A 27,105-nucleotide genomic window follows, 5' to 3' on the forward strand; every position below is an offset into this window, starting at 1 on the left:
TCAAGAACACTTGAACATTTGTCTTTCTTCAGGTTGTAGGTTAGGTTGGACCTCGGTTCTGGTCGTTTATCTGTAACTGGCCAGCTTTCCATTATCTTTGGAAGTGCTCTGTTATTTTAAGCACAGCTCTTTGACTTGGAGCTTTTGAATGGGCTTGTTTTCCAAAACTCTTGTCTGCCAGCAGATTCTTGTCTTGCTGAACAAGCTACAACGTCTGTTTCTGTATCGGGTATGTCCTAGATTCCTTTGGAAGTGGCTCTTTCTAAGTGTGCCACATATAACTCGTGTTAGTATTTCAACTGTTTAATAACTGGCACAACAAGATGAAAAGAAACGGGCAGTGAAAAGTGTCATTGAAATATGATCAAGCACTTGGTTTGTTGTTCATCATCTTTGTGAAATATGAACATTTTAAAACCCTTTTGAATATTAAACGTTTTTGCATTTTTGTAGGTTAGTAACGAGTACATATTTACCACTTTCTTGGGATAAGTACCTTGTTGGAGGTGCTCACGAGAAAAGATTGTCAAACATAATGAAAAATGTTGTGGCCAGGTTGGGACAGTGGGTAGAGCAGGCGCACATATACTGAGGTTTATGCCTCGACGCAGAGGTCCAGGGTTCAAATCCGACCTGTGATGATTTCTTACATGTCTTCCCCCTCTCTCTCCCCTTTCTCACCTAGCTGTCCTGTCAAATTTTAAAGGCAAAAAGCCCCAAAAAAATCATCTTTTTTGTTGTTGGTGTGTTGCTGCTTTTAATTTATGATTGAAGGAACTCTACATGCTTGCTGTGTGATCACGGGTGAGGAGAACCCACATGGTGGATAGTAGATAAGAGATCGTTAGGGGGACTAGCGTGTTTTTGGCTTGAAAAGATCATATTCCTCGGTTCTTACCCATCCGATGAATTAAGGCTAGTAAAGCAAAAATGTAGAAAGGTCTGTGTCAGAGTGGAAGGACTTTCCTTAAAGAATGTAACAATAATGCTGCACCTTCATTCTCACACATCATCACCCCCCCTCCAAAATAGGATGTTAAATTCATATTCACATGCTACAACATATGTTGGTAATACTCTTCTTTGAAACTGTCTGCACCGCGATGCCCAGAAATTCCAGGGAGACCCTTGGAGTAGCAACTAGTAAACACCCTCATAGTGAGAGAGTCAAACACGTGTTGTGGAAAAAAGCTCACATACTGTATGATCTACTACAGTAACAGCTTTGCAGCAGTTTGTGTTCTCATGTCTTTCAAGTAGCTCAAGTAGTCTGTATATATTGGTTCATATTGCACACTGTATACCCGTTAACTGCTGCTTTCTAACTAGCAGTTAAATTTTCCTCTTTGCACAGATATGAGACGAGTTGTACGGCAGAGCAAATTTCGTCACGTCTTTGGCCAGGCGGTGAAAAATGACCAATGCTACGATGATATCCGGGTGTCAAGGGTCACATGGGACAGCTCCTTCTGTGCAGTCAACCCCAAGTTTGTTGCCTTAATTATTGAGGCCAGTGGTGGTGGAGCTTTCCTCGTTCTCCCTCTTCACAAGGTAAGTTTCAGTTTGCATCATTTAAGGGTAGTTAATGCCACAGTGGTAAAGCACTGCATTGTGTACTTGGACAGAGCTCATCAGTCAGGGCTGGCCTCAACAATTAGATGGAGATAAACCAGATGTGTAAGCATGTTTGTATATGTACTGCTTCTTTATGCTACATCAGTAGTGCACACTGAGTGCCTAACAACAATAAATTGGTTAATCATTAATAATTTTTAGGTGAAATGGGCTACTTGCTTTGGCTTACTTTGGTGAATTTTTGTGTGCTTTATTGACGCTTTCATTTTCTAAGTGACAAAATTCTCAGTATGGTGTCTGTTCTATCCAAAACTTTAGGAACATTTATGTTTAATAACACATTTTTGAGATTATATTCTCCACCTACAATCTCTCTGTATATTTGCTACCAGGAACACGTGAATGATCAATAGTTTATCCATCTCAACAATCTTGCTTTTTGATGGTTATGAAAAATCTTACCGATCAAACTTCAAAAAAGCAGATATATCCTTTCTCTTTATTCTGAGGAAAATGGTGCAATGAAAGGGTTTAATGCTAACCATTTAAAGGCATTGTGTGTCTTTTAAAGGCAGTTAAGCATGTGATGTTTTTGTTACAGATATTACATTGGGATATTTTTAGATGGGGTGGAAATAATAATTTCTTCACGTCAGTGAAATAACAAAGACAAGGAAAGCCATGCTCTCTGTGATCATATTTGGACTACATGAATGTAAACTTAAAGCACTTAAAAGGTAGAGCGTTGAACAAAAGTTCTTGATTCCTCTTTATTTTTGAGAGTAACTGCAAATGTTTTGTGTACAGTAAATAATAATTTGCATTGAAGGCTTTGTCTTTTACAAACAGGACTGCTAACTATTCGTTTTAGTGTACCATGGGATTAATGTTTACCAGCGGGCTGTTTTGCACACCCTCATGTGTACAACCGAAACTACTCCAAAGCCCTGGAGCGAACAGTCTCCTGATCCTTTAAAGGAATCGCTCCACTCCAACTAGAAATAATTTTGGGTTGGACAAAACGGCATTTAAGGAGTGTTAAGATGTAAACAAGTTAGCTGGTGAATACATCCCTCACTTTTGTTTTAACCCTGCTATCATAATTGGACTAATTAAGGTGCAATTTAGATCAGACCGAATCCAACAGGGGGCTCTGGCATGTCCCCTAGTGAGCCCTTGGGTGCCATTATGGTTGATAGTGGTAAATTGCTGGCTGCTGTTTCTATTTGGCAGTTCCCAGCAATGGCGAAGTGGCAGGTCCTGACACTGTGTGACATAAGTACTGCAATACTGTTGACATATCTAACCTGGGCCTGTAATTAGTGTACACCAGTACACTGCCAGGTCATCTGAGAAGGCTCTGGCATAAGGGACCGGATCCTTAGGCCTGTCATCACACAGTTTACACCTCTCAGCACCTCATTCAATTCAGAGCTTGTACTGGAGATGGGCTGCAGGCTCGACCAGTTTCCCACTCCTGCCCTCCTCTATGTGCTTGCTTGCAAGAGCTGCCTTCTGCATGCCATGTCCCAGTACAGAAATGGTGTCTACTGAGCAAAGTCTACTTTCACTACTTTCACTAAAAAGTTGAGAGACTGAGGTCTTTATGTGCAAAGCAAACCTCATGCAATTTCCTCAAGTGAGAGATTAAATAACCTCTTCATTTTTAGATCTTCCCACATTCAAGTTGGCAGGCGTGACACAGACTAATCCTTCAGATTGTGTGTGTTTTCCTCATTTCAACAGGCCATGCATTGAAACACTGGAGCTGAACGGGGAATACCATGTTATTTATGAATAATAGTATGTTGTGAATGTACATGTACATACTTTGGACAGTGTGACCAGTATGTATTGCCACCAAACCAAGTTTGACAGCCTAGCATATTTAACAGAAAGTCAGCTGGGACATAGGTTTTTTCTATGTCTGTCAAAATTAAAGTGTTAATAACGAGTTAACGCAAATTCCTTTTAATGCCGCCACAAATTTTTGTAACACGCGATTAACGCACACACGTTCTGTGATTTCGCTCCGTAGTTTGTGAAATCAGGAAGCTGCAGCAGTAACGTTGTGGACGATGTTGCCAACTATGCAACTTTCTCGCTAAATTTTGTGACTTTTGTAGTCTTATTGGATGGCGAACAGAAACAAAGCTCCTTGAGCAGAAATGGATAAAGAAAGGGTAGTTTTGAGTAGAAAGTTAAGTGTCAAAGCCCTTCCAGATTGTTCTCTCCACAAGACTAAAGTTATTTGCTCAAATACCACTTGAGCATTAAAAACTTGAAAAATATCCCCTTTTAAAGTACAGATAAAAAATGTCATCAATTTGCAATTAATCATGGGTTAACTAGGACACTCATGTGATTAATCGCGATTAAAAATGTTAAGCGATTGACAGCCCTAGTTTTTTCTGTTAAAGTGCTCATATTATGCTTTTTGGCTTTTCCCCTTTCCTTTGTGTTATTTATCTTTTGTATGCATGTTATAGGTTTACAAAGTGAAAAAGCCCACCCAAAGGGATTTACCATCTCCAACAGAAAACACTGTTCACAAACTGCTCCAAACGGCTCTATTGTAGTCCAGCCTTTACTTCCATGATGAACGTGCGTCACTTTGTAACACACGTTATAATGCTCGCCTAGCTGCTAGCGTGGCAAGCCCTCATGCTTTGGTTCTGACTGGCTTGTAGTTCTTACCTAGGTACTGCGCACGTGTTTGACTCCCAACAAAGATGGAATAGAAGTGTGATGCCTCACTCTGTAGCTAAAACAGAGAGCTCAACACACAGGGTGAAAAGCGCAGCTGCAAAACAAAAATATGGTGTTTTATGAAAATTAAACCATGTAAACCTATTTTGATATAACCTAAATGCAATTATGAACCTGAAAATTAGCATAATGTGAGCACTTTAACTACTTCATCTATTTTTGGCATGTATTGCCATGGTATTCACAATCCTTTTTTTTTTTTTTTTTTTTCTCTCTCGGACAAAACTGGTCCATCTGGAAATCTCAGTATAGCCTCAGCTGGCAATGCAATTCTCCATAAGTGGGGCAAGTCTGTTCTTGCAAACAGTAAGACTAGACAGCACTGCAGTGGATCAGTAATGTAGAGTTGCTCTCAGCACCCGAGATCATTTCTGAAACTGAATAAACGAGGCTCCTGATGTTGCCTCTTAATTAGAAAATGGTTCAACTAATTTTACTTGAATTGGTATGCAATCCCATTTGTTATTGCACTGACTGTACAATGTGCCTGTTTTTCTTTTTTTTTTTTATTAGCCCTTGTCAGACACCGCTCTGCTTTGTGGATATAACTCTGTGCCTGATTGAAGGACACTTGCAGTTTGAATCACCTGGGTTTCATTTCATTTTTGTTTTTTAAGGGCACACATCCCCTAAACACCACCACCCTGGCTCCCACCCCTTCACCGTCCCTAATGTGAGGGTGCATCTGTCCGACTAACCCATCTGCCTAGGCTGTGTTGCTCCCAGTCTCTGTGGGCAGCCAGCTGCTCAGGGCCTTTGTCCCATGCTTACTCCCAGCGCAGCCCTTTGTCATTACCACACTTTGGCTGGGGGGAGGCAGAAGTGTGATGATGCTCCTTCCCCCTTCACAATTAAGCCATATGCAACTGAGCACTGTCTTTGTTGAAGGGACGCAATAATGGTAGGAGGATGAATTATTGAAATGATGAGCCCTCAGAAAAAGGGGTGTACTCCCTCTGCTTATAATCTGAAAAACCTACTCATGGAAAAGCCTCTCTTGGAGTTCAGAGGTTGATGTTGTGGATCTATGACCTGAACGGAGGTCTGAGCCTCATTTTGAGTTGTCAACCAACGGAGCATGTCTTTGTGTGACTCCGTAGGGTGAGGTTAGTGCGACAGGCCGTCGTGACTCAGCACAGCATTGAGTATTGTTGCTTTCTCCTGTCAGAATACAGGGCTTTATAGAGAGATCATCAGATGTCCAGCTCAACACATGTCATTCCCTTGCCTCATGCTTTCAATCTCCTCCTTTCTCTTTCTTAGCAGGATGCCTGCTAATTTATTCCCTGATTTCCATATGAAGGAAGCTGTGGGAGTGAAGGCAGCAGCTAGCAAGAGTTCAATGAAACATTCCTGATAATTCCTCTCGGTCTGCTCGGCATATAGGAGGGGAAGTCTCAGTAAATCATTACAGTTGCTGTGATTTGTATCCCTGGACTATAAATCTCTTACTTGATTTATCTAAGCATGCCATTGTATAAAATGCCACACTGTCTGCCATCACAATCTTTATTTTCCATGCTGACTGTGTGTTAGTCATTTTGCCAAATGTTAGCATCGTTTCCTCTTTTGTCTTTCTTTTTTAAGATTGACCGAAACTACAGCCATAACGCAACCACACAGTGCATTGCTTAATGTAGAAGGCATGTTCCACGTTAATGCTTCAGATGTGGAGTGTGTTTGATTTGGATTCAATCCCTCAATGCACCATTCATCCAGTGCTCAACCTTTGCTATTAGTAATCTCTGGGTGTGTGCAAATTATGTTTGTTCTGTCTCACATACACCAGTTTGGCTGCTAACTAAGCTACGCTCTGTCTCTATTCACAAAAATACACTGGGTGTGCATGATATCCAGGGTCTTTCCCCCATACTTTGGTCAGTTTGTGTTACAAGACCTCTATACGGCTCAGTTGCCTCTGCCTTTGCCGCCTCTGCCGTTCAGTCCTGCTGACTGCAGATTTTACCATATATGGTCATTCACTGCTCCCTGCCTGACAGCCTTCCAAGACCATTTCCTTCCTGCCTTGCCATTGGCTGCTTCATGCAGTGTCGGCACACATGTGAATTCTGGGATAGGCCGAAATATGAAGACCGGCCAAGATGAGAGAACTGGGTTGAAGTCAGATGTTGTCTCTGTCACAGTCACTCGCTGTATCCAAGTGCCATATTAGAATAATTCATTTAATGTGATAATCAGTAGGACTGCTGGAATACTACACAATATTTTAATCCATTAATACAGCACTGTGAAACCTGAGTGTTTTGAAATAATAAAGCAGACTTTCTTTTTGCAGCAAACCTTAGAACAAAGCTGATACATGTTTTTATAATGGCACATGATGTTTACAATGCACTGGGGAGACAGTAGGAAGATGTGGAGACACTGTGGACAAAAGGCCACCCTTCACAGGGAATACAATATCTACTCGGTTCAGTCTTATCAAAGAGATGACAGACGTTAATAACCCCTCTGATATTCATTAAATATCTTGTCTTAGACATTTAAAAGTACTTGCGTAGACCTAATCACTACGGCTGTAGACATATTAGAACACTGATCCTGTGTCATCAGCAACCACCAGCCAATGTTGTTCAGTTGCCTGTTAGAAAAATATGTTGTGTTGCAGGACCACTTGGATACTAATAACAGATGTGGTTATATACTTCCTTGGTCAGATACTTCCTAACTGGCAGCAGAGCAACCAATATAGTAGTAGTAAATAGTGGACTTGTCTTTATTAATCGTATGACCTAGATAGTTTCTGTAGTACATCTCTGTATAGGTATGTCTACTTTATCTCTTTAGCTATATATTGCTCAGGTTTCATCCTGTAGTGCACTGCACTGTATTGTTCCTGCCCTATCATACAGATGCAGAGACCTGTAAAAGTGGAAATTTCCATGGAGCTTTGAGCAGCACTGGACAGCATGCAGACCCTTTTACTGGTGTGCATGTGTGAATCACATGTTGAGCTGCAAGGAAAGGAAGTGTGCAGGCCTCTTGTGTGAATGAAAAGAATGTCCTCTACTGCCTTGAGGGATGTCGTTCAGCCATTTTTGGTGTGTTTGTGTTGAGCTTCGTATATATCGCTGTGTGATTCACTCTCGTTTTCTGCAGTCTTACTTGTTGCTATGCAACTGGTTGTTTTCTAGGCGTCGGACATTCCTCTCCAGGAATACAAAGGTCTGTAGTGTAGTTATGGACATGCTAGGTGTTTGACTGCTGAATTAAGCCCTGTGCTGTGTTTTATTTTTATTTTTTTGACAAAATAATTTGACAAGGATTGACTACAGGTTTTGATTAAAATGAATCTTTAAGTAGAATCAGAATTAATTCAAATCTCAATACCTGCATCCTGGATGGAACTGTTCAGGTAAAACATCTGAACCGCTAGTCACGGTTCCTTGCGCCATAGTGAAACGTATGGCGTTTTTCCATTACATGGTACCTGCTCGCCTCGACTCTACTCGCCTCGCCTTGCCTCGGCACACTGTGCATCCCTTTTCATTGCAGATTTTAGTACCGCCTCAGCTTGGCTGGTCGTCATAGCGACTGCTGTGGGCGTGGCTTGGTAGCGTTGCATTTCCCCCGACTCATTTCCTGGTTCTCCTTCTCCGTAAACAACATGAAATCAACAAGATAGTTAACCTTTCCTGTTCCAGATTTCCCACCGTGGTCATAAAGAACAGGGGAGACACTTTGTTTCTCTCACTATATGACTCTAGAGTCACTACTCGCTGCGGAGCTAATCGCCGGCCCTCTCTCACTTCTCCCTCGCTCACCAGCTCCCCACACACACGGCGACTCAACACACACACCAGCACACAAGTATAAACATCAGGCCACTTGTATGCTACGGAGAAAGCTCTGTGTGGAGCCTCTGGCAGCAAAAAAGCACCACTGGCTAAACTATTTAAAAATGCCGTCTGTCGCTAGCAATGCAGTAATCAGTGACGATTCTTTCCGACCAATCTGTAGCCTGCAGGGTTTCACGTCACCTTCTCGGCTCGCTTGGAACCTCGACTGAGGAGGTACTAAAAAAAGTACCTGTTAGCAGGTACCAGGGACTTTTTTTTGTAATGGAAAACCAAAAAAGTAGATTAGAGTAGAGGCGAGGCGAGTAGGTACCATGTAATGGAAAAGTGCCATTAGGTACCAAGTGTATGAGTACATGAATAAAGTAATTTAACTTGAGCCACACTATAATATCCCCTCTCACAGTGCGTGGGGTTATGTTGCACTTTGTTTTTTTTGTTGTTGTTGTTTTTTTTAAATAACACAGTGGCACTTTTCTTTTTGATAAAAAAAAAATCCGTTCCACGTTGGCACAGGTTAACTTGCCTGCACTGCCAGGTGATCACATGCCAGGTGCTCCCACTGCAGTGGGGTTTGTGTTACGAGCTACCTTGTCTACAGCTTTGGTTGTTGTTTTCTGTTAATTGGCACTGCTAACAATTACAATGATCTAACTCCATGCAAACTGCATTCCTGCCCTGTGTATGATGTTATCTGATGTTTATGCAGGCTCGAGGCCATATTATCTTGTGTTCGCTCTTCAGACCCTGGAATTCCTAATTGCGTATATCAGAAGAACCCGATTAACACCTCAAAGGGTGCTATATTTGACACTCTAGCGGCCCTCTTGCTCTCATTAGTCATACCCATACCAAAGCTGCCTGGGGCCGAGGTGTGGAATGTGTTGAACGCCTTGCTCTCTGGTCGAACTGTCGGTCTCCTCTGCCCTGCCAGAGCTTAACTTGAGTTTAGCTGGGGCTTCATGGTTCATTGAAAATCAACTGTAGAAGCTGCTATTTAGTCATAAAGTATAGCATCCTTTTATTTATTTATTTATATATATATATGCAGTCATATATATATATATATATATATATATATATATATATATATATATATATATATATATATATATATATATATATATATATATATATATATATACACACACACACACACACACCGTGGAAAACTGAAACTAATGTATGGGGTTGCGTAAGAATTTTGCAGCATGCCTGAACTTGAGTTAACGTGTGGGATGTGCTGAGAAGTATCTCAATGTTTTGAGTTCTAAACGCCGATCGCTCCTGTAGGTGGTCTTAATCTTTGTGAGCTCTGTCAACCAAGCTTCTGCAAGGGCGGACATAAAACATGAATGTATGCTTCTCATAAAGGTTCTGTTTACATACTTCTAATTGCATGTATCAGTCAAATGTTTAAACAACGCTTGATCAGTAATGGTCAAAATCTTTACACACCACGTGGTTTGCGTAGTCAGTTTTGAGCTTCAGATAAATGGGTTTTACTGTACATTCTTAGTAAATATACTAACATGCCCTGGTCAGTCGACTCCCTTCTTCTCTTACGCATAAACCAGATCTGTTGCAATTACCCAGCACTGTTGTGTATGTCAGTTTACAGCATAATAGCAGCCAAGTGAACATGAAACCACAATGTTTCATTAAGTGTTTATGCATAGTATAACATCCACCCATTAGTACAGCATGTTAAAACGTTACAGGCTGTTTAACATGACAGAACTGGTTTGATAATGTTAATATTTTTTTTTTTAACTAGACTGAACATGATCCATAATACTTTGGATCTGTGAATTTTGTGAAAATAGTGTGAAGTAATTATAAAATAAAATAATAGTAATAACTTTGATCGCTGAGATAACATGAGCCAACAGTTCAGCTGGCTCTTGATCAGACTTGTTTTTGCTGTTGCGACACCTGGTCATCAGTCTGTGTCCTTTCCTGCTTTACATCCTGTTCCTGCTGTCTTCAGGAAATGTGCAGGAAAAGTCCAGACTTCAGCTGCAGACTACAGGTCAACAGTCTCATATTTAATTGAAATGTTATCTGATACCGGATGATGGCTCATAGATCCCTATTGACCGTAGTGTCAAAGTCTGCTTTCTTTGCACTCAGCTTCAGAGTAGATTTCGGGGTGTGTTCAGCAGTCGGGTGAGCTTTAAACAAGATCTTGTGATTTTCACATACTACACGTACACACACAGTTCATTTTCACATACACTGGACTTTGATCTCTAAACTTGGAGTTGGAGTATGTGTCACAGCCCAACTCTGTCAGTCAGGTGACTGCATGGTTACAGGCCTAATATTTTTGTATAGTGCAGAGTCTCCCTCTGATTTTGTCCAGCCATTGTGGGTGTGTACTGACCCAGTAAACACATTCATCGGTTCCGTGTCACTGAATATGCACAGACCACTGAGATAGGAATCATGTTACTTGGTGATACCAGCCACACCACTGTGATGTGCACTATAACCGCAGATCTGCAGGACCTTCTGCTAGGCTTCTTTATCTGCTCTAGCAGAGGCAGGGAATGCCAGGAGGACCAATCCAGGACTGGACTGTCCATCCGAGGCCCAGACCACCATCCTCTTCTTGACTCTGTTGTGTTTGTTTTTTTGTTGTTGTTTTTTTTAACCAAAATCAAAAACTATTCGAGGAGACAACCTATCAGAAATGTGTCACATTTACAATTACAACAGTGTGTCAGTTACTGTTTGCTGCACAACTGTATACATTATTTTTTGTCTTATTTCCTGCTCTTTTGAAATTCTGAACATAAGTCCTAGTGTGCTGCAGACAGTGAAATGCACTGAGAGGCTAAAAGGTCTTAATTTACTGCTCTCTGTATTCATCTTTCTGACAGTTCTGTCTTTTTTGAAAGCTTTAAGTCACATGTAGTCATTCGGCTACAAAAGCCATATTGTCATATTTGGGGTGAGCTGGTTCTCTTTGTTCATTTTGTTCACTTTACTCACACCAGTAGCCCTGCTTTTTGTGGCCCAGTCTCAAAAACGCAGACCATTACATGACATGCAGTTGCAGGTAACGGTGGATTGGAGTTGGTGGAAAATGGCCATCTGGCCAGTCTAGAAACACTGTAATGAATGTCAAATGTAGTGCTTCTTTTGGTCAAAAACATGTCCTGTACAGTCATTGTAAATCCCTTAAGCATACTGTGTGCATGCATGCTTGCATCTATTGTTTGGATAAACATTAGTACTTTCTTCAAGTTAAGTTCTCATGAAGTTTAAGTAAGTTTTGGTTGTACCTCTTACTCATTACTGAATATACAATTCTTAGATTTAGTCGCTCTGTTGGCAGTGACGGAGTCTTTTTTGTATTTGGAAAGCCATAATGCTTTAAATAGGGCTGCAGCAGCAGGACTCTTTCCACAGTAACTGACGACATCTCTCCGGTCCTGTGGTGGTACTTGAAGTCAACACAGACTAGGTGTGTCTCAGACACCCATTCACCACAACATGGGTCTGTCAAGTCACCTCACCATGTAGCAAGAGCACCTTGCTCATCAGCCCCTTACATCCAGAGGTCAAATAAAAACAAAATCCAGCAGTAGGCTGATTTTAGGAGGATGGAGGTGCATGCGTGTGTGCGTGTGGTCCATTAGTTGTATAAGCAGGTTATGTAAAGGGCACAGTTTAGTGTTTTGATACAGGGTTACTGTCTTAAAGTAAGGAGATGCTGTGAAAACTAAGCATCTGTTGGCATTGGTCTACTGTATGACATCACAACTAATAACTTTTCTTAATTACTGCTGGTGGTCCAATACGGGCTAAATGTAATCTGTTTGCTTGTATGTAGCACCAATAAAACCCTAGCTTCTTTTTTGCCTCAGTGATGGAGTGACAAACCAAGGCTGGTGATTCTCTGGCGTTGGGCAGTTAGGTTTGTTGGGCCATTTTAGAAAACTAAAAATGAGGGAAAAAAAAAAAAAAAATAAAATAATTCTAGTCTTCAGAACTTGGCAGGAGATTTATTGTTGGGCTAGGATTTCCCCTCACATCTGAAGAACTTCCTGATGCCACACAGTTGCTCTTATTCATAAAGTACCCTCCCCCGAATGTGTTGTCATTTTGGCTAATCAAATCCCCATCTCATTTCCAGTATAATTTGTTCAGTCTCCAAACATTTCAAACTATTCATAGATGGGCTTGTGGTTTCTTTGAATGCACTCATCTAATCACTTTATCAAAGAGACTTCCAAATCCTCAAATTAAAAAAATATTATCGTATTACATTCAAGAGTTTTGCCACAACAACAAAATCAGTGTATCTTTTGATGGACGTGCAGTGAATTCTGCCATGTTGCCCCTCAGTTCTGATTCTCTGCTTGGGCTGCGTCTAATAAAAAAATCTAAGCACCTTTTCTTAGATGTTGCATGTGTCTGTGTGCTTAATTTTGCATGTGGGATTTAGGATGATACTGTAATTGATCGGTTTCAAAACATGCTCACTCCTCCAGCATATACAGTGTTCTCTGAGCAGGCCCAGATCAAGACTAATCTCATTACTCTGTGTTGGTTATCTTTGTCTTTACAGACGGGACGCATTGACAAAGCCTACCCCACAGTGTGTGGTCACACAGGGCCGGTGTTGGACATTGACTGGTGCCCTCACAATGATCATGTCATCGCCAGCGGCTCTGAGGACTGCACAGTGATGGTAAGGTTTGACACACCATTTACACCTGAACTCAAACCACATAATTGGGGAAAATGCAACACCCATTATTGAGCTAATAAGTAACCAGAGACGACATGTTTTTATTGCAAATGCCGGGCTGTTGTAACTCAGGGATGGGTGCAGACTTTACCCTCTGGATTAGATTAGACTCAAATATTCGTTGTAGGAATCAGAGCTGTGGAATGATTTAGCTGTTTATTGAGCTGAGGTCACAGACTTTTTTTGAGACTGCAGTTGTACTAGTTTGTCCTTATATGGGCCGTGAAGGGCTGAGATTGGTGTGCTGCCTGTTTACTTTTGCTGCTACCACTTCCTCACCTGAAATGCCTGACTTCCTGTTAAACCCACTCTGAATCAATGCCATGTTTAGTTCATGTGTGTAGACGTATAAGCCATGTAATGAAGAGAAGGAACCATCAATGGTTCCTCTCTTCATAACATTTGATCTTTTGAAGGAAAAGCTCACAGCCTGAACTGCCTCTTGGTGATGTTTAGTACAGGGGGAAGTGGGCGGTATAACTGCAGACTGGTAAAGATATGCACCATGATGTGGATATATATATATATATATATATATATATATATATATATATATATATATATATATATATATATATATATATATATATATATATATATATATATATATATATATATATATATATATATATATATATATATATATATATTTAACAATAAAGAATCGATTTTAACTGTCACATTAGGTGCATAGTGGAGATCAACTATTTAAAAAATGAGCATATAGAACTCTTTTATACTGAAACAAGCAAAAATTTGCCTGTTAAGAAGGAAGGTTGAATAGATGGAGACTACAGAGGTAGCGCTTAACAATGGAAAAAGGGATACTTCATTCATAGTTTGGACATGGCTTGGTGTGACAGAAAATGTAAAGCATTAGAATGTAAAATATACAAGTTACAGGAAAACATGCAACCTTTTTATCACCTCAAACATGTCCGCAAATACTACTGTTTTTATCAAAATGCCCTTCGACACAAGTAACTTCAGTGGTTGTAAAAGAAAAGGAAAAAAACAACTTCTGCGGTCATGTAAAACAAAACCAAACACACACACGCAATGCAGACAAAAACTGAGGGAACTGATAGACATTACCTATACAATAATATATTTTTTTAAATACCACTTCAGTATTGTACTATTTATTGTGATAACAAACCTCACTGTATTTTGCAAAATTTGACTGTATATCCCATCTGTCACTAAATCATATGCTGCTGTTGGCAACTGAACTTAGTCACTGCTGCCTCCCTCAGGTTCCTTGTTGTAACTACAATGTATTGCTTTCCTCTGTGCATTAATACAGTTGGTAGGGTGGGGTTGAATCTTAGAGAATTTATAATTTGGTTAAATACGAGGGTAAAAATGATTGTCCCTTCAGCAGGCTTCATTGTCTGTCCTGACCTCGATCCTGTTCATGTCCCCCACAGGTGTGGCAGATTCCTGAGAATGGCCTTGTTACTTCCATGTCTGAGCCATTGGTGATACTGGAGGGCCACTCCAAGCGTGTTGGCATCATCACATGGCACCCAACAGCACGCAACGTCCTTCTTAGTGCAGGTAAGAGCTCTCTCCCTGTCCTTAAATCTACAATACTAGCGGAAATACAATCACGGTGGCCGCTGCCTCAAAGACAAAATATTGCATCGGACTTTAATGCGCCGCTGTCCTGCTCACCTTTTACTTCACTGTCGTCAGGTTGTGACAACCAGATCTACATCTGGAACGCGGGCACAGGAGAGGCTGTGATCCGTCTGGAGGACATGCACCCTGATGTCATTTTCAACGTGACCTGGAACCGCAACGGCAGCCTTATCTGCACTGCCTGCAAGGACAAGACCATCCGTGTCATCGATCCCCGCAAGGAGGCGATTGTTGCTGTAAGTAGTTTTCAAAGATTTATTTGTCATGCAATTTTCTATTCTGTTGTAGTATATGAGAAGTAAATATTAGTCAGACTGCTTCATCTAGAAGGCCTGGGTTCAGCAACCTTGTTCGCTTTAATATTGAGTATGACACTGAATTATCCCTGGATTTAAGTTAATTGCAGCATAGCGGACTCTGACCCTAGGATCAAACAAGTGAAAACAATTAAGTTTAATCTAAATGAAATGGTTTGTGTTGCCACTTATCTTAAAGTAGAGCTTACACTAAAAAAAAAAACACAAAAAAAACTAGTAAAAGTAAAAAGTGGGCATAATAATAAACCACCCAGAAAATAGTGACTAGAGCCCATACGTGTTGTGTTGACCTGTAAACTACACTTGACAGGAGAAGGAGAAGGCACATGAGGGCGCTCGACCTATGAGGGCCATTTTCCTGGCTGATGGCAACGTCCTGACCACAGGCTTCAGTCGCATGAGTGAGAGACAGCTCGCCCTCTGGAACACGGTAAGCTGCTTCATGTATGCTGACTGCACTTCATTGGTTCAGTGATTATAGGTTCTACATTTTACACTATTATTATATTATCAATTTATGTGAAATGTAAATCTAAGAGTTGCCTTAAGAACTTGCAATACTGGATTTCTACCACAGTCTTTAGATTGTTCAGAGACAAAATGTACCGCATATAAATGAAAATGGTACACACAAGTTAAAAATAAACACCGTATTCACAACTAAGAAATCTTCTACATATTCACAGCTATTAATAGTACAACCATGAAGGCTAACAACAACTTCATCCTGTTTTTTGAAGGCCATTTTCCAACCTTTTCCTCTGCACTAGGTTTCTGTATTCTTTGTCTCTCCAACAGAACGAATTAATCAACATGTATCATGTTTTTTTTCAGGATAACATGGAGGAGCCCATGACTGTTAATGAGATGGACACCAGCAACGGAGTGCTCTTGCCCTTCTATGACCCAGACACCAGCATTGTTTACCTCTGTGGGAAGGTAGGTTCCCTTTTTGAGCACTCAATAGTTTCATTTCCACATTTCTGAATACAGAAATAAAACCCTTCCTTATTTCTTGACAGGGTGACAGCAGCATCCGTTACTTTGAAATCACGGACGAGGCTCCGTATGTTCACTTCCTCAGCACCTTCGCCACAAAGGAGCCCCAGAGGGGCATGGGCTACATGCCCAAGAGGGGACTTGATGTCAATAAGTGCGAAATTGCGAGGTATGCTAAAATGGATGGCTAATCATCATCTCTAACTCCAGAATTTGTTTTGCATTATGATTTTAGTCCAGTCAGAGATAATGTGGAGTTCCTAGCTTCACCACTTGGAGGCAGAACATGATCATGACATAACTGTGAATCTCTATAGGGACAGTCCACAGTAAACCGTCCTAAAACACTATCTGTTGCCTTTGGTGTTTCATAATGAATTGAATTGTCGTAATTGTTCTGAATTTGTATGTTGCCAGGTTCTATAAACTGCATGAAAGGAAGTGTGAGCCTATCGTGATGACTGTACCAAGAAAGGTGAGTCCTCGTCCTAAATGCACACAGTTACCAGACCTTGTGTTGAATCGCAGGCAGCCGAGTGAAGCCCTGTCTTAAAACGTGCTGGTTCCAGAGTTTTCCTCACAGCTTGTCGCTTTGTCCTTCCCCGTCAGTCGGACCTGTTCCAGGACGACTTGTACCCAGACACATCTGGACCAGACGCTGCCCTGGAAGCTGAGGAGTGGTTTGATGGCAAGAATGGAGACCCCATCCTCATCTCCCTCAAGAATGGCTATGTCCAGGGCAAGCACCGCGAATTCAAGGTGGTCAAAAAGAACATTTTGGACAGCAAGGTGACCAAGAACTCAGAGAACTCGAGCCCTGCCAACAAGTCTGCCTCCTCAACTCCATTGATTGTGAGTATTTGCTTTTTCTAAGATCTCCAGAGTGTCTGATAAATGAAGCGCAGAATTATTAATTTTCCACTAGTAGAGCTGGGCAATATGAAACAGATTTTCTTCTGAAATGGATCACACTATCCATTAAGAAGAGGAAGTTAATTCATTTGTTGACTATTCTGCTAATTGTTTCAGCTCTAGACTGCATGGTATTGGGAAGTCTAAGTGAAAATGTCATTTAATTATTTATCTAAAGAACACGACAATGTATATAAAACACTAAGAACGAAGACGTTTTGTCGACCACACCAGACAATCCCTCGCATGATCGTCATTACTAATATCTTTCCCAGCCAACCTTGTCACTCAGACATCAGTCTGTCTGACTCTTGACCACCACCTCCATCTCAGTCATGAATGCACCTCGCCACTGGCTTCATGTCTGTGTAGCTGCCTCTGTGGGGCTCAGAGTGTTAAGCAAACCAACTGTATGTGTTCGAAGCAAGGCAGATGCTGGCAGTCTTCACAAGGTGGTTTGTAGATGTTGTTCAACCCACTCGCTGTCCCACAAACTGAGGGGTCTGTTGCTGCTCTGGGCGCCTGCTGCTGGGCGTCCTGCCGCACCTCACCCACAACACAGCCACCCGCCTGGGACCCAGCCCATGTGTGTCTCTCTGCAGTCCTGCTCTGTAATCACAGCCCACTGGGCTCCAGCACTGGCAAAACATGTTAACCCTCAGAGTACCAGATCGTGCCACATTGCATGTACAGTCCAAGGCTCTAGGTAGCGGCTTTGAGACGGAAAGTGTGTTGTGCACTATTGTGATGTGCCTTAGGTGTGACATTGGTTCAAACTTTGTTTCACAGCAGGGCGGTTGTTGCGCGTAGAGAAAGGTGTACAACGATGCCAAATCGTCTCACTCGTCTCTTTGTGTCTCCCACAGAAATCTGAAGCCAAGCTGGAGGAGATCTTGAAAGAAATCAAATCCCTCAAGGACCTGGTCAGCAGTCAGGAGAAGCGAATCATCAAACTTGAAGATCAAATGTCCAAAATTGCCATTTAGGGACCCTATACCCAACCCGCTACAATTCAGGACGTTCCATTGGCTGGGGGGGTGGGCGGGGCCAGTCACTGCCTATCTCAATGACAGTGTTTCGTCTGAGGGCCTGCCTATCAACGACCCCTAGCAACATTCCAGATGAACTTTTTTTCTTAGCCAGCCCCCGACCCTCAGTTTAACACAGGTGGAAAAAGGACATGTGACAAATTTAGCAGAAAATACTCTTTGGTTTTTGGTGACAAAGGACTCCATTCCTTTTATTGTGTGGCGGTTTTTATTTTGTCTACTTGTATAAAACGTTTTTTGCATTTTCCTTTGCATTTTTAGAAGTACAGTATGACCAAGACAATTCCAATATCAATAGTCCACATTTGCCTTCAGATACCCCAATTTTAGTTTTAAGTAGGTATCCGTGTTTCATGTAACTATAAGCCAAAATTATAATGTTGCCAAATTGTACCATTTGTTTACACCTCCTTAACAGTATTTCTTTCTCTCTCTTTGTGGGAAGAGTCAAAATGCAAACAGGGACCCTCTGTGCAGTAAACTGGTTGTGTAAGGAGGTCATTAATAATTCACTATGAAATTAAAATCATTTAAATAAGTTGGATGGCTATGGAGATAGACATCTCAAACTGTAAGTAGGAGGAAATACAATTTTAGATTGAAGACCCATTTAGTTGCCACAGTCTACACCAAGCACTCAGACATTACATATATGACAATGTTCGCCATCTGTGTTGAATCTGCACAAATTTACTCTTGCTTTCTGCCATTTCTTCTCATTCCTGTCGCTTCCCGTCATTCTGACTGTGGACAATAGTCAACATAAACGTGCATTCCTTTCCGTCTTGCTTCATTAACATGCACTGTGTACTTATTGGAGAAAATGACAAACCCATTCCACAAATCTCATTGGCAGTTCTTGGTTTCAGGAAAAACTATTTCTAAAAAGTTCCTCCTTCTGTGAACACTCTACTGTAGTGACTCGGTTGCACTGGTTGGTTGTTATAGTGAAATCTACGTGCTGCCCATGAAAAGACCAAATTTGTTGATTTTCAACCTCAGCTCTGCTTTGTTTTTGTGAGCGGTTCAGGTCACCGACATCTGTGTTCAGTAGCCACGGGCTTCGCTCAACTTACAAGTGGAGTCAAGTGTAGTGGGATTATTTTCATGTCACTGTTCCTCTGCATTAGATGCCATCTCAGATCCGTATCTTTTGTACAAACTAAACCGGAATTGACATGAAATGACACTAAGTAATCACACATTGACTTGACTATTTAAAACCTTCTGGTGATAAAACTGGAGATTGCTACAGAAACTGTTCATGATAGACCTTAAAGGCCTAGGTTGTGTGTGAATATGTGCCATCATGTCTTTGGTCTTTTGGGTACCTGTCAATATGGATGTTTTTGCTTTGTTTCTTATTGGGGGGGTTATGGGGGATGTCCAAGACTTGCCTCTAACTTGGATGAATTGAATAGTTGACTTATTGCTTCACTGTTAATTTTAGCCTGTTTCTTGTTCCAGCTGTGCTTATATCCCTCTTAGTACTTCCACTTTTTTTTTTTTTTTTTTTTTTTCTTTTCTTCCAGATGCCCCTGTTCAGTACAGTTATCACAAAATTAAGGAACCATTGAATTGAGTTTTCCATTGGGAAGCTGAGACGGGTAGTAGTTCAGTCTGTTGTTTGCCTTCAATATTTGTTACCACTGTAAAGACCTGAAAGTGCCATAGAGGTGACCATGGAAGTGTTTGTTGTGAGAGTAGATTTGTGTAGTAGATGGAAGAGTCAATAGGTGCCCGGATTTAAAACCACTTTAAGGTGCTATACTCGGTACAAACGCGATGTTCAAAGGACCCTGCTCCTAAAGTACTGTGTCAGCCACCTGAATGACGTCATGAAGTCCTGTCAATGCATCCCACAATACACCAGGCAGCATTAGTGGTCAGGGTCTGTTAGTAAGCAATGTGCCCCTGGCATTTTGACACTTTCACCTCCGTACGGGTATTCAAAACATATTCAAAAAAATGATGTCAAACCGAGAAGCCTTTTTGAGTCATCGTGGCTTCGAGATGCAATTAGAGCAGCGAGTCGTAGAAGATTAGTGACGGGAAATCCGGAAGAGTGCTACAGAAATGTGTGTCCGACACAAATTATACTGCTCGATCTTGTATATCGGACTGCCACTCAGAGGATTCTTTTATAGCACTGTTGGCATGAGAGCGAAGTTTTGAGGAGTAGTGAATAGAGATCCAAAGGGACACTGTAGGTTGGAGAAATGTGCAGATGTATGTTTGTAATTTAGGTCTAGAAAACTGAGTGAAAGCTGCGTAAATAATGACCATATTTTCTGTATTTTTTTTTAAAAGTTTTATTTCATTTTTGTTCTGTGGTTGTGCTGAAGAGGGTATTTGTGTGGGAGGTGGGTTTTAAATGTTTCCCTTTGTCTGTGTTCCCTGCACCTTGCTATAATGCATAATGAGAAAAGCAGATCGGGGGTCATGAATAGAAGAAAGAAAATCTGACACGAACCAGGATTAAGCCTCATGTTGGTCTGCTCAGCATTTTTGTTCATTATTCTTGCTTCAAGTATCAAACATTGATTATAAGAAAAATTAATAAACAATTTTTAAAATGGCCTCATTGTATCGTTTGCATTCAGTCATTACTGTTTTGAGATTTGTCATTTTTTCACTTTACTGGAAGGTTTTTAACCAAAAGATCGGAGCCTTTCCGTGCAAGTTAAAAGTCCACAGTTTGAGTACAACAAATCTGAACCTGCACTGAAACGAGCATTACAGGAAATGATGCCTCAAACTCTTTAAAGGATAAGGATGGCATTATCCTATATGTCAACAAACCCAACAAAAGTTTAAAACCAATGTGTTCTCTCGATAATTTACAACTTCCATCCTCAGCCTGTCCAATGTGTTCCTTTTGAAGACTTGAATATTGTTTTAAATGGATAGCCACTATATTGTGTAATTTTTGTTTCTTTAAACTGCTGGGAACTGTTGGTTTTAGGAATCCTCCATCCAACAGGAGAAAATAGTGTATTTGTTGCAGCTGCAGATTAATACACATTTGGGTCTAGTAGTGAGTGTTTACAGCAGCAGGACAGTGTATGTGTGATTAACACAAAATAAACCACAGTGCCCATTTTAATTCTAAGGAAGGAACATGTCAGCTGAGGAATTGGTTCCCAAATGGGTATGCAAAGTGACATAGTGGGTATGAGTCTGAAGGTATGGGACTGTAAAAAGTTTGGGAAACACTGAGTTAGTGCAACACACAGTGAGGCTCTTACATGTGTCTTGTGTTTTAGGACAACTGCAGCTCTATGGCACAGAGGAATAAGCGATATCAGGCTTTGGCTACACAGAAAATACTTTTTATAACCTAAGCCTAGGACCAATTAATGTCTGGTTTTGGTGTTTTCATAGGATTTGTTGACAATAAGGACAATATTGCCAGCCTTATAATTTTAAAAGTCTGATTACAATCTGCGTTTTGAAAACTAAATATGTTCTTTGGTTTGAATATTGCTATTCTCTTGTATTGGCTGGCCCTAAGTGTACTGGCGAACAGTTATACAATAGCTGGCTAGAGATTGTGAATGGAGTGTACTAACAGTTGTAGTGCTATTGTGTTTGAGTCATCAATAACTGTTGTAAGTCACAAAGAAACAGTATGATGAATCTCACTCTAGTTTCTTTATTTGTTCTTGAACCTGGATAATTGCTACCTTTTTCACAAAATGCCATGCTGACCAGTTGTAATATCAACATCTCACACCATCTCTCAAAATAACTGAATAAAATGAGAAAGAAGGCATCAGCAGCCTTAAATAGACAACCTGCATATTTAGAGACGTATCCAGAGATAAGTGCTGCTAAAAGACCGTGCAGTTCATATGTTCGCTCTGTACATGTGTTTGGGGATGAAAGGGGCTGCTTTCTCTGCACTGGTCTTGTGTGCCCTACAGGCTGTAATCAACGGGGACTAAATTAGAGAGGACTCAGTGGGAGGCAGAGGAGTCTTGGGACTCGCCCCGCCAAGTACAGAAATACCCATTCCCTTAAAACATGGGACTCGTGTACTGACTGCAACATCTTTTGACAGTGAGTTTCAAAGCAGAAAGCTCAGGCTGAGTTTAAGTCTAACAAGTTGTGGTGAATTACACTTTCATACAAAATAAAGACCCAATCCAGGGACAGTTTAGCATTCAGCACCCCATGCATGATAACATGTACAGAATCACTTCTCTGGCTGTCCCCTCTATCATAATTCAGAAAAAGGTTCAATCCTACATGGATGCGCCATAAGTGCAGGAGGATGAAGAATGGGCGTGGGAGGTCGAGAAAGAGGGAGGAGAAGCTGAAAATAGAGGGATGGACATCATTTTGCAGTGAGCTGACTTTTTAGGGCTTAGTACAAAAAACAGTCAACTCCGCAGGGAGGGAACTGTCTTTCACTCTTACTTTCCTCTCAGTCTCCCCTTTATCTCTGTCTTCTGCACTGTGTTTTGCCGTTCAGAAGATAAACCCGGGATAACACATTCTGTAAGTATATATCTATATTTGTAAAGAATTTAAAGTGGGTGTTATCAAGAAAGTAAAAGATATAGCCAGATTTTCATTTATTTCAGAGCAGTGTGTATCCAAACTGACATGTTGAGTCAACTTTCAAATCTTCTCATCTATTTGGTTCATATTCTTCAAAGTTAGTTCATAAAACTAACATGTAGTGGTGGAATGTAACTAAGTACATTTACTCAAATACTGGAATTTTAAGATATTTGTACTTCACTTGAGTATTTCAATTTTATGCTACTTTATACTTTTACGCCACTACATTTCAGGGAGGAATATCAACTTTATAATCCATTACATGTAATTAATAGTTACAGTTAGATTTGCAGTTCATAAGATATGGTGCATTGTTACTGATTAAACTACCCAACCGAATATAAAGTAGTTAAAATTATCTTTAACTCCACAGCTGTAGTATTGTTTTGAATAATATCATATAACAACTGATAACAGACAACTATTTTTCTGCATTAAAAGTACTTCTGCTTTTGATACTTTAAGTACATTTTGCTTATAATACTTTATTTTACTTAATTAACTTGTAATGGAATATTTTTACATTGTTGTATTGCTACTTTACTTTTACTCAAGTAAAAGTTCTGAATGCTTCTTTCAATCCTGCTAACATCAATGTTTATATTTAAATTGTCAATGATGTAATCATTGTTTATCCCGTATGTTTAATCTCAAGTATTTTTTTTGTCTTAATGCCAAGACCTGGAGGTTACCGAGCGTAGACACTGATAATGTTACATGTAAGAATATGCTTTGAGATGGTCTAAACTCTGCCAGTGGCTCCATCTTTGCAAATTTGTGTTGTCTGCGCAAGCATTGTTATAACATGCTTACATTTATTTTCATTTTATGGTCAAGACTCCAACTTTTCAAAAAAAACAACTACATGTCAGACTGAATTTGAGGTAAATGTGTAATAAATACTGGCCAAGACATGTAGGACATTTCTATTTGTTGTAAAGATGCTGCCATAAAAACATGGCGCCTTGGGTTTGAAAAGCTTTTTGTAAATGAAAGTAAAAATCTAGAGTTTGAGACATTAAGCACTCAAATGTCATAGAATTGCATATGTGGTGTCTGATGGCCTTCAGTTGGAGGTAATGTGGACCCTTCAGTGAAATACAGGAAGTGTATTTATGGCTGTAATTATGAGGATTTAGGGGGCAGGGCTGTCCTATAGCTGTACATCCAAGGATGAAGACCCAGCCTACATGTGGTCCAGCAGAGTACATACGTACGTACTGTATGTTCGACCACACAGGGGGGGTTCACACTGTGTATTGTAAATCGGAGCAGCAGTAGGTTCACTATAGCATGCTGATGATTAGAAGCTTATCTTTACAGCTTAGCACTGTGTAATTATATATTCTAAATGGTAACAGACTGAGCACTCTACCACTGGTTTCCTTTGGTAAAGCCTACTTCACTTTGAGAAGAAGAAAGACGGATAGAGAATAATGGAAGACAAGTAATATTGGGTCAGGAAGTTTATTCAGTCAGTGAGTTGTCCTGTCAGTAAATGCAGGTTTTTCTGGAAGCAGAAATATCTTCACCAGGTCTGTGCTGCTGTGGGCTGGTGTACAGCAGCTGCTGCCCAGTGTAAATATAGAGGCCACAGCCACAGGTCTCCCACGCCTCTGCACTCCCCCTGGAATATAGCTTCCTCCTAGCTTTGCTGTGGTGGATGGGTGGCCTCCCTCTACTTTACAAATTATAAGGCCTTCAGCAAGAAACTCACTGTCTCCACCCCGAGTAAGTAATGGCTACTCTGCTGCCTGCTAAAATAGATCTGGTGCAAGATGGGGAACGACAGAAAGCCTAGAAAACCTGAATACTGGAGTTACATTTCGGATGGAAAAAGCCCTTAAAAACATTATTTTTCTCGGTATGTGTCTGTTGCATGAAAGACTGCTTGACACTAGTTAATATAGTGGTTCCCAACCTGAGAGTTGAGCCCCATCAATGGGTCCCAAGGAAAATATAAGGGGTTACGAGATTATTAAAAAAGATAGGAAGTCAGAAAAAAAAACAGATCTGCAACACAAATTATGTTTTTATGACTTTTCTCTAATCTTTGCTTTTTACAGTTGTGAACTCAGTGTGACATTTTTCACTTCAAAGAAATTGTTTAACATTGAGGTTTATTGCCAAGAGTTAGATGAGAAAATTGATACCACTCTCATGTATGTACAATAAATAGATAGCTGGAGCTTAGCATAAAGAGTGGAAACAGGGAAATAGCTGGCCTGGCTCTGTCCAAAGCCTGGAGATGAGGAGAGCCACCTTTGTCCTTCGCTGGCTACTGTACGAGATTGTTTAAATATTTCAACAGCAGTAAACCAGATACATACAGAGCCCTTTGCTCCATAACAAGAGCACAAAATACACCCACCAGCACCTCTACAGCTGGAGTTTTGTCACCTCGAGAGAGAGACTCCAGAAAGTCACCGCACCAGGTCGCAGGTCGCCAATAAATAGTTACAGCACACAACTTCCTTTAAAACTTTTAAACAAACTGGAAGAAGTGTTCATTAGTGAGCTTTATGGTGCTGATAGATGGATTATATGTAACATTTGGACAGAGCCAGGCTCGCTGTTTCCCCATCTCCAGTCTTTTGCTAAGCTAAGCTAACCACCTCCAGGCTCTAGCCTTTAAGGGGTCTCAAGCCACTGTGCTAGAGGATCCCTAAAAAATTACATTTGGAACTATTCCTTCCCTTTTGATTCTAAATTCAAGATAGCTATTATTGTTGTTGCAGGACAGAGAAGATGAAGTCCCTTTTGGTTTTTCTCATCACCTGTGTGACCCTGCTCTCACGGTGTCACGCCACTCCTCTGTTCTACAACACATCCATGGACGGCAGTGGTGATGAAGCGGAGCTAGAGCTCCTATTTCCAACCTCTTTCTCCACTCGAGCACCTGTTCACATCTCCACTGCTACCGGAGCTCCCACCCTCACCAACACCATCACCAACACCATCACCACCACCATGATACGCCTGAAGGACTTCGTCTTTACCCGAGTAGTGGACTTCCTGCAGGAGAATCTGCTCATCATCATCGTCGTGTCCTCTCTTCTCATCGTCATGGTCTTCATCATCTGCTGTGCCTCTGCCATGAGTCATAAGAGAAAGCTGGAGGCCTACAAACCCCCTCCTCATCCAAACAAGAAGTATGTGGCTGATAAAACAGGCGGACGCAACAATTCAAGCGAAATCCAGGAGAGGCCGTACGCCGTCGACCATGTCAAGAGGGTCCAGACTCAGAGCATGGCCTCCCCCAAACACCTACGCGTGCCCTCCAAGGCTCTGGTGGGAGAGAGGGGTAGAGACGTCAGGTCGTCACCTCGCCAGGACGTCAGAAAGGTCAGGGAGGCAGAGGAGGTGGAAAAGCGGAGAGAGGAGCCCAAGCACAAAGAGCAGCCCAAGCGCAGGGAGGAGGTGCAGCAGAGCTCCAGCCCCAGCACCAGCTCCGCTCATTCAGTGTGCACCTGCCACCTGAAAAAGGCCCACCACTAAGGCATGTTCAAGCCTGATGTTGGCATAAGAGGGAAAATGTTGCAACCATGCAAAAACAAAATCAGAAAGGTTGGTTATACCGCACACATTATGTGATTCAAATCTGAAATACCTTCTTACAACTGCCAAAAAGAAAATGTATTTGTGAGGCTCATGCCCTTATATGGAAAAAAAAAAAAAACAGTTAAATCTAAATGTTCATGAAAATATGAACTAATGCCTGATGTAAAAATGATAGAAGATATGGGACTAGAAATCAAAATGCTGAATTGTGTTGCTACATTCGTTGTCCTTAGTCTTGCAGTAACCAACCAGTTGTTGTTTTTTTTAATCAAGGATTACCACAGAGTCCCAACCGCTTAATATCATATCACTGTGCCAATGAAGTAGCATCACTTGAAACAGTGAAATAAACAATTTTCTCATGGATATGATTTTTGTTAGAGGAGAAAGACAACAACAAAATTATTTAAAAATAAAAAAATGGGCAGCCTGTAATTCCCCATCCTTTCCAAATAGAAATGACAAAAATAGTAAGTGTTAATGTGTTTTTAATACAGAGATGTATGATTCCATATGCCTGCCTAGACAGAGGAATCTCCTCAGTATGTCCTGCTGTACGCCGTGGCATCTTTTCACCAGCTAAGAGCTTTGGCTGAACCAGTCTGTTATCTAGAGATAAATCTTTGCTGCTGTAAATAAAGCAAAGTGAGAAGCCAGTAAACTTGATTTGTTGGATAACAAACAAAACAATCTCTTTATATTTACATTCATATTTACTTAATTTTGTTTGCATAATGTTATTTTATGTCATAGCATATTGTATTTTACATTAAGAGCCTAATTCTCAAAGCTTTACACCAAAAGCACAATTTACATTACATATATATATATATATATATATATATATATATATATATATATATATATATATATATATATATACATATATTATCTATCATCTGTCTACATGTGGTTGATCATTCTGATCTGCCTTTAACATTAAGAGCAGTGTTTCATTGGTGTATAAAAACTTTGTGAATCAGTTTTTGTTTTTAAAAGTAATACTTATGTATAAGATAAATTATGGGTTTTGTTTTTAATGTAATAATTTGTAATGAGTCAAAAACTTGAGTACAGGGATAGATAGCTGGCCTGTTTTGCTGGTGTAATAGGTTTAACTTTGACTCATG

The 27,105-nt window shown here is 40.7% G+C and overlaps 2 protein-coding genes across 4 annotated transcripts in view; both read left to right on the plus strand.

Moving 5' to 3' along the window:
- coro1ca (coronin, actin binding protein, 1Ca) overlaps nt 1-20,425 on the plus strand; it is a 43,506-nt gene extending 23,081 nt beyond the window's left edge. For all 3 annotated transcript variants that reach the window (XM_028577351.1, XM_028577352.1, XM_028577353.1), the window contains 10 exons: nt 1,355-1,551; nt 12,742-12,864; nt 14,355-14,484; nt 14,623-14,804; nt 15,196-15,315; nt 15,720-15,824; nt 15,908-16,053; nt 16,302-16,359; nt 16,494-16,736; nt 17,663-20,425. In XM_028577351.1, the coding sequence (XP_028433152.1) occupies nt 1,355-1,551; nt 12,742-12,864; nt 14,355-14,484; nt 14,623-14,804; nt 15,196-15,315; nt 15,720-15,824; nt 15,908-16,053; nt 16,302-16,359; nt 16,494-16,736; nt 17,663-17,782 (1,424 nt within the window). In that variant the 3' untranslated portion in view covers nt 17,783-20,425. The remainder of the gene's footprint in view (nt 1-1,354; nt 1,552-12,741; nt 12,865-14,354; nt 14,485-14,622; nt 14,805-15,195; nt 15,316-15,719; nt 15,825-15,907; nt 16,054-16,301; nt 16,360-16,493; nt 16,737-17,662) is intronic.
- A 1,815-nt stretch (nt 20,426-22,240) lies between these two features.
- Nucleotides 22,241-26,735, plus strand: LOC114556167 (transmembrane protein 119a). Its single transcript, XM_028579047.1, has 2 exons — nt 22,241-22,348; nt 25,153-26,735. The coding sequence occupies exon 2, from the start codon at nt 25,163-25,165 to the stop codon at nt 25,910-25,912; it is 750 nt and encodes a 249-aa protein (XP_028434848.1). The 5' UTR covers nt 22,241-22,348; nt 25,153-25,162; the 3' UTR covers nt 25,913-26,735.
- The last annotated feature ends 370 nt before the right edge of the window (nt 26,736-27,105 follow it).

This window comes from Perca flavescens, chromosome 5 (genome assembly GCF_004354835.1).
Source record: "Perca flavescens isolate YP-PL-M2 chromosome 5, PFLA_1.0, whole genome shotgun sequence".
NCBI classification, from domain to species: domain Eukaryota; kingdom Metazoa; phylum Chordata; class Actinopteri; order Perciformes; family Percidae; genus Perca; species Perca flavescens.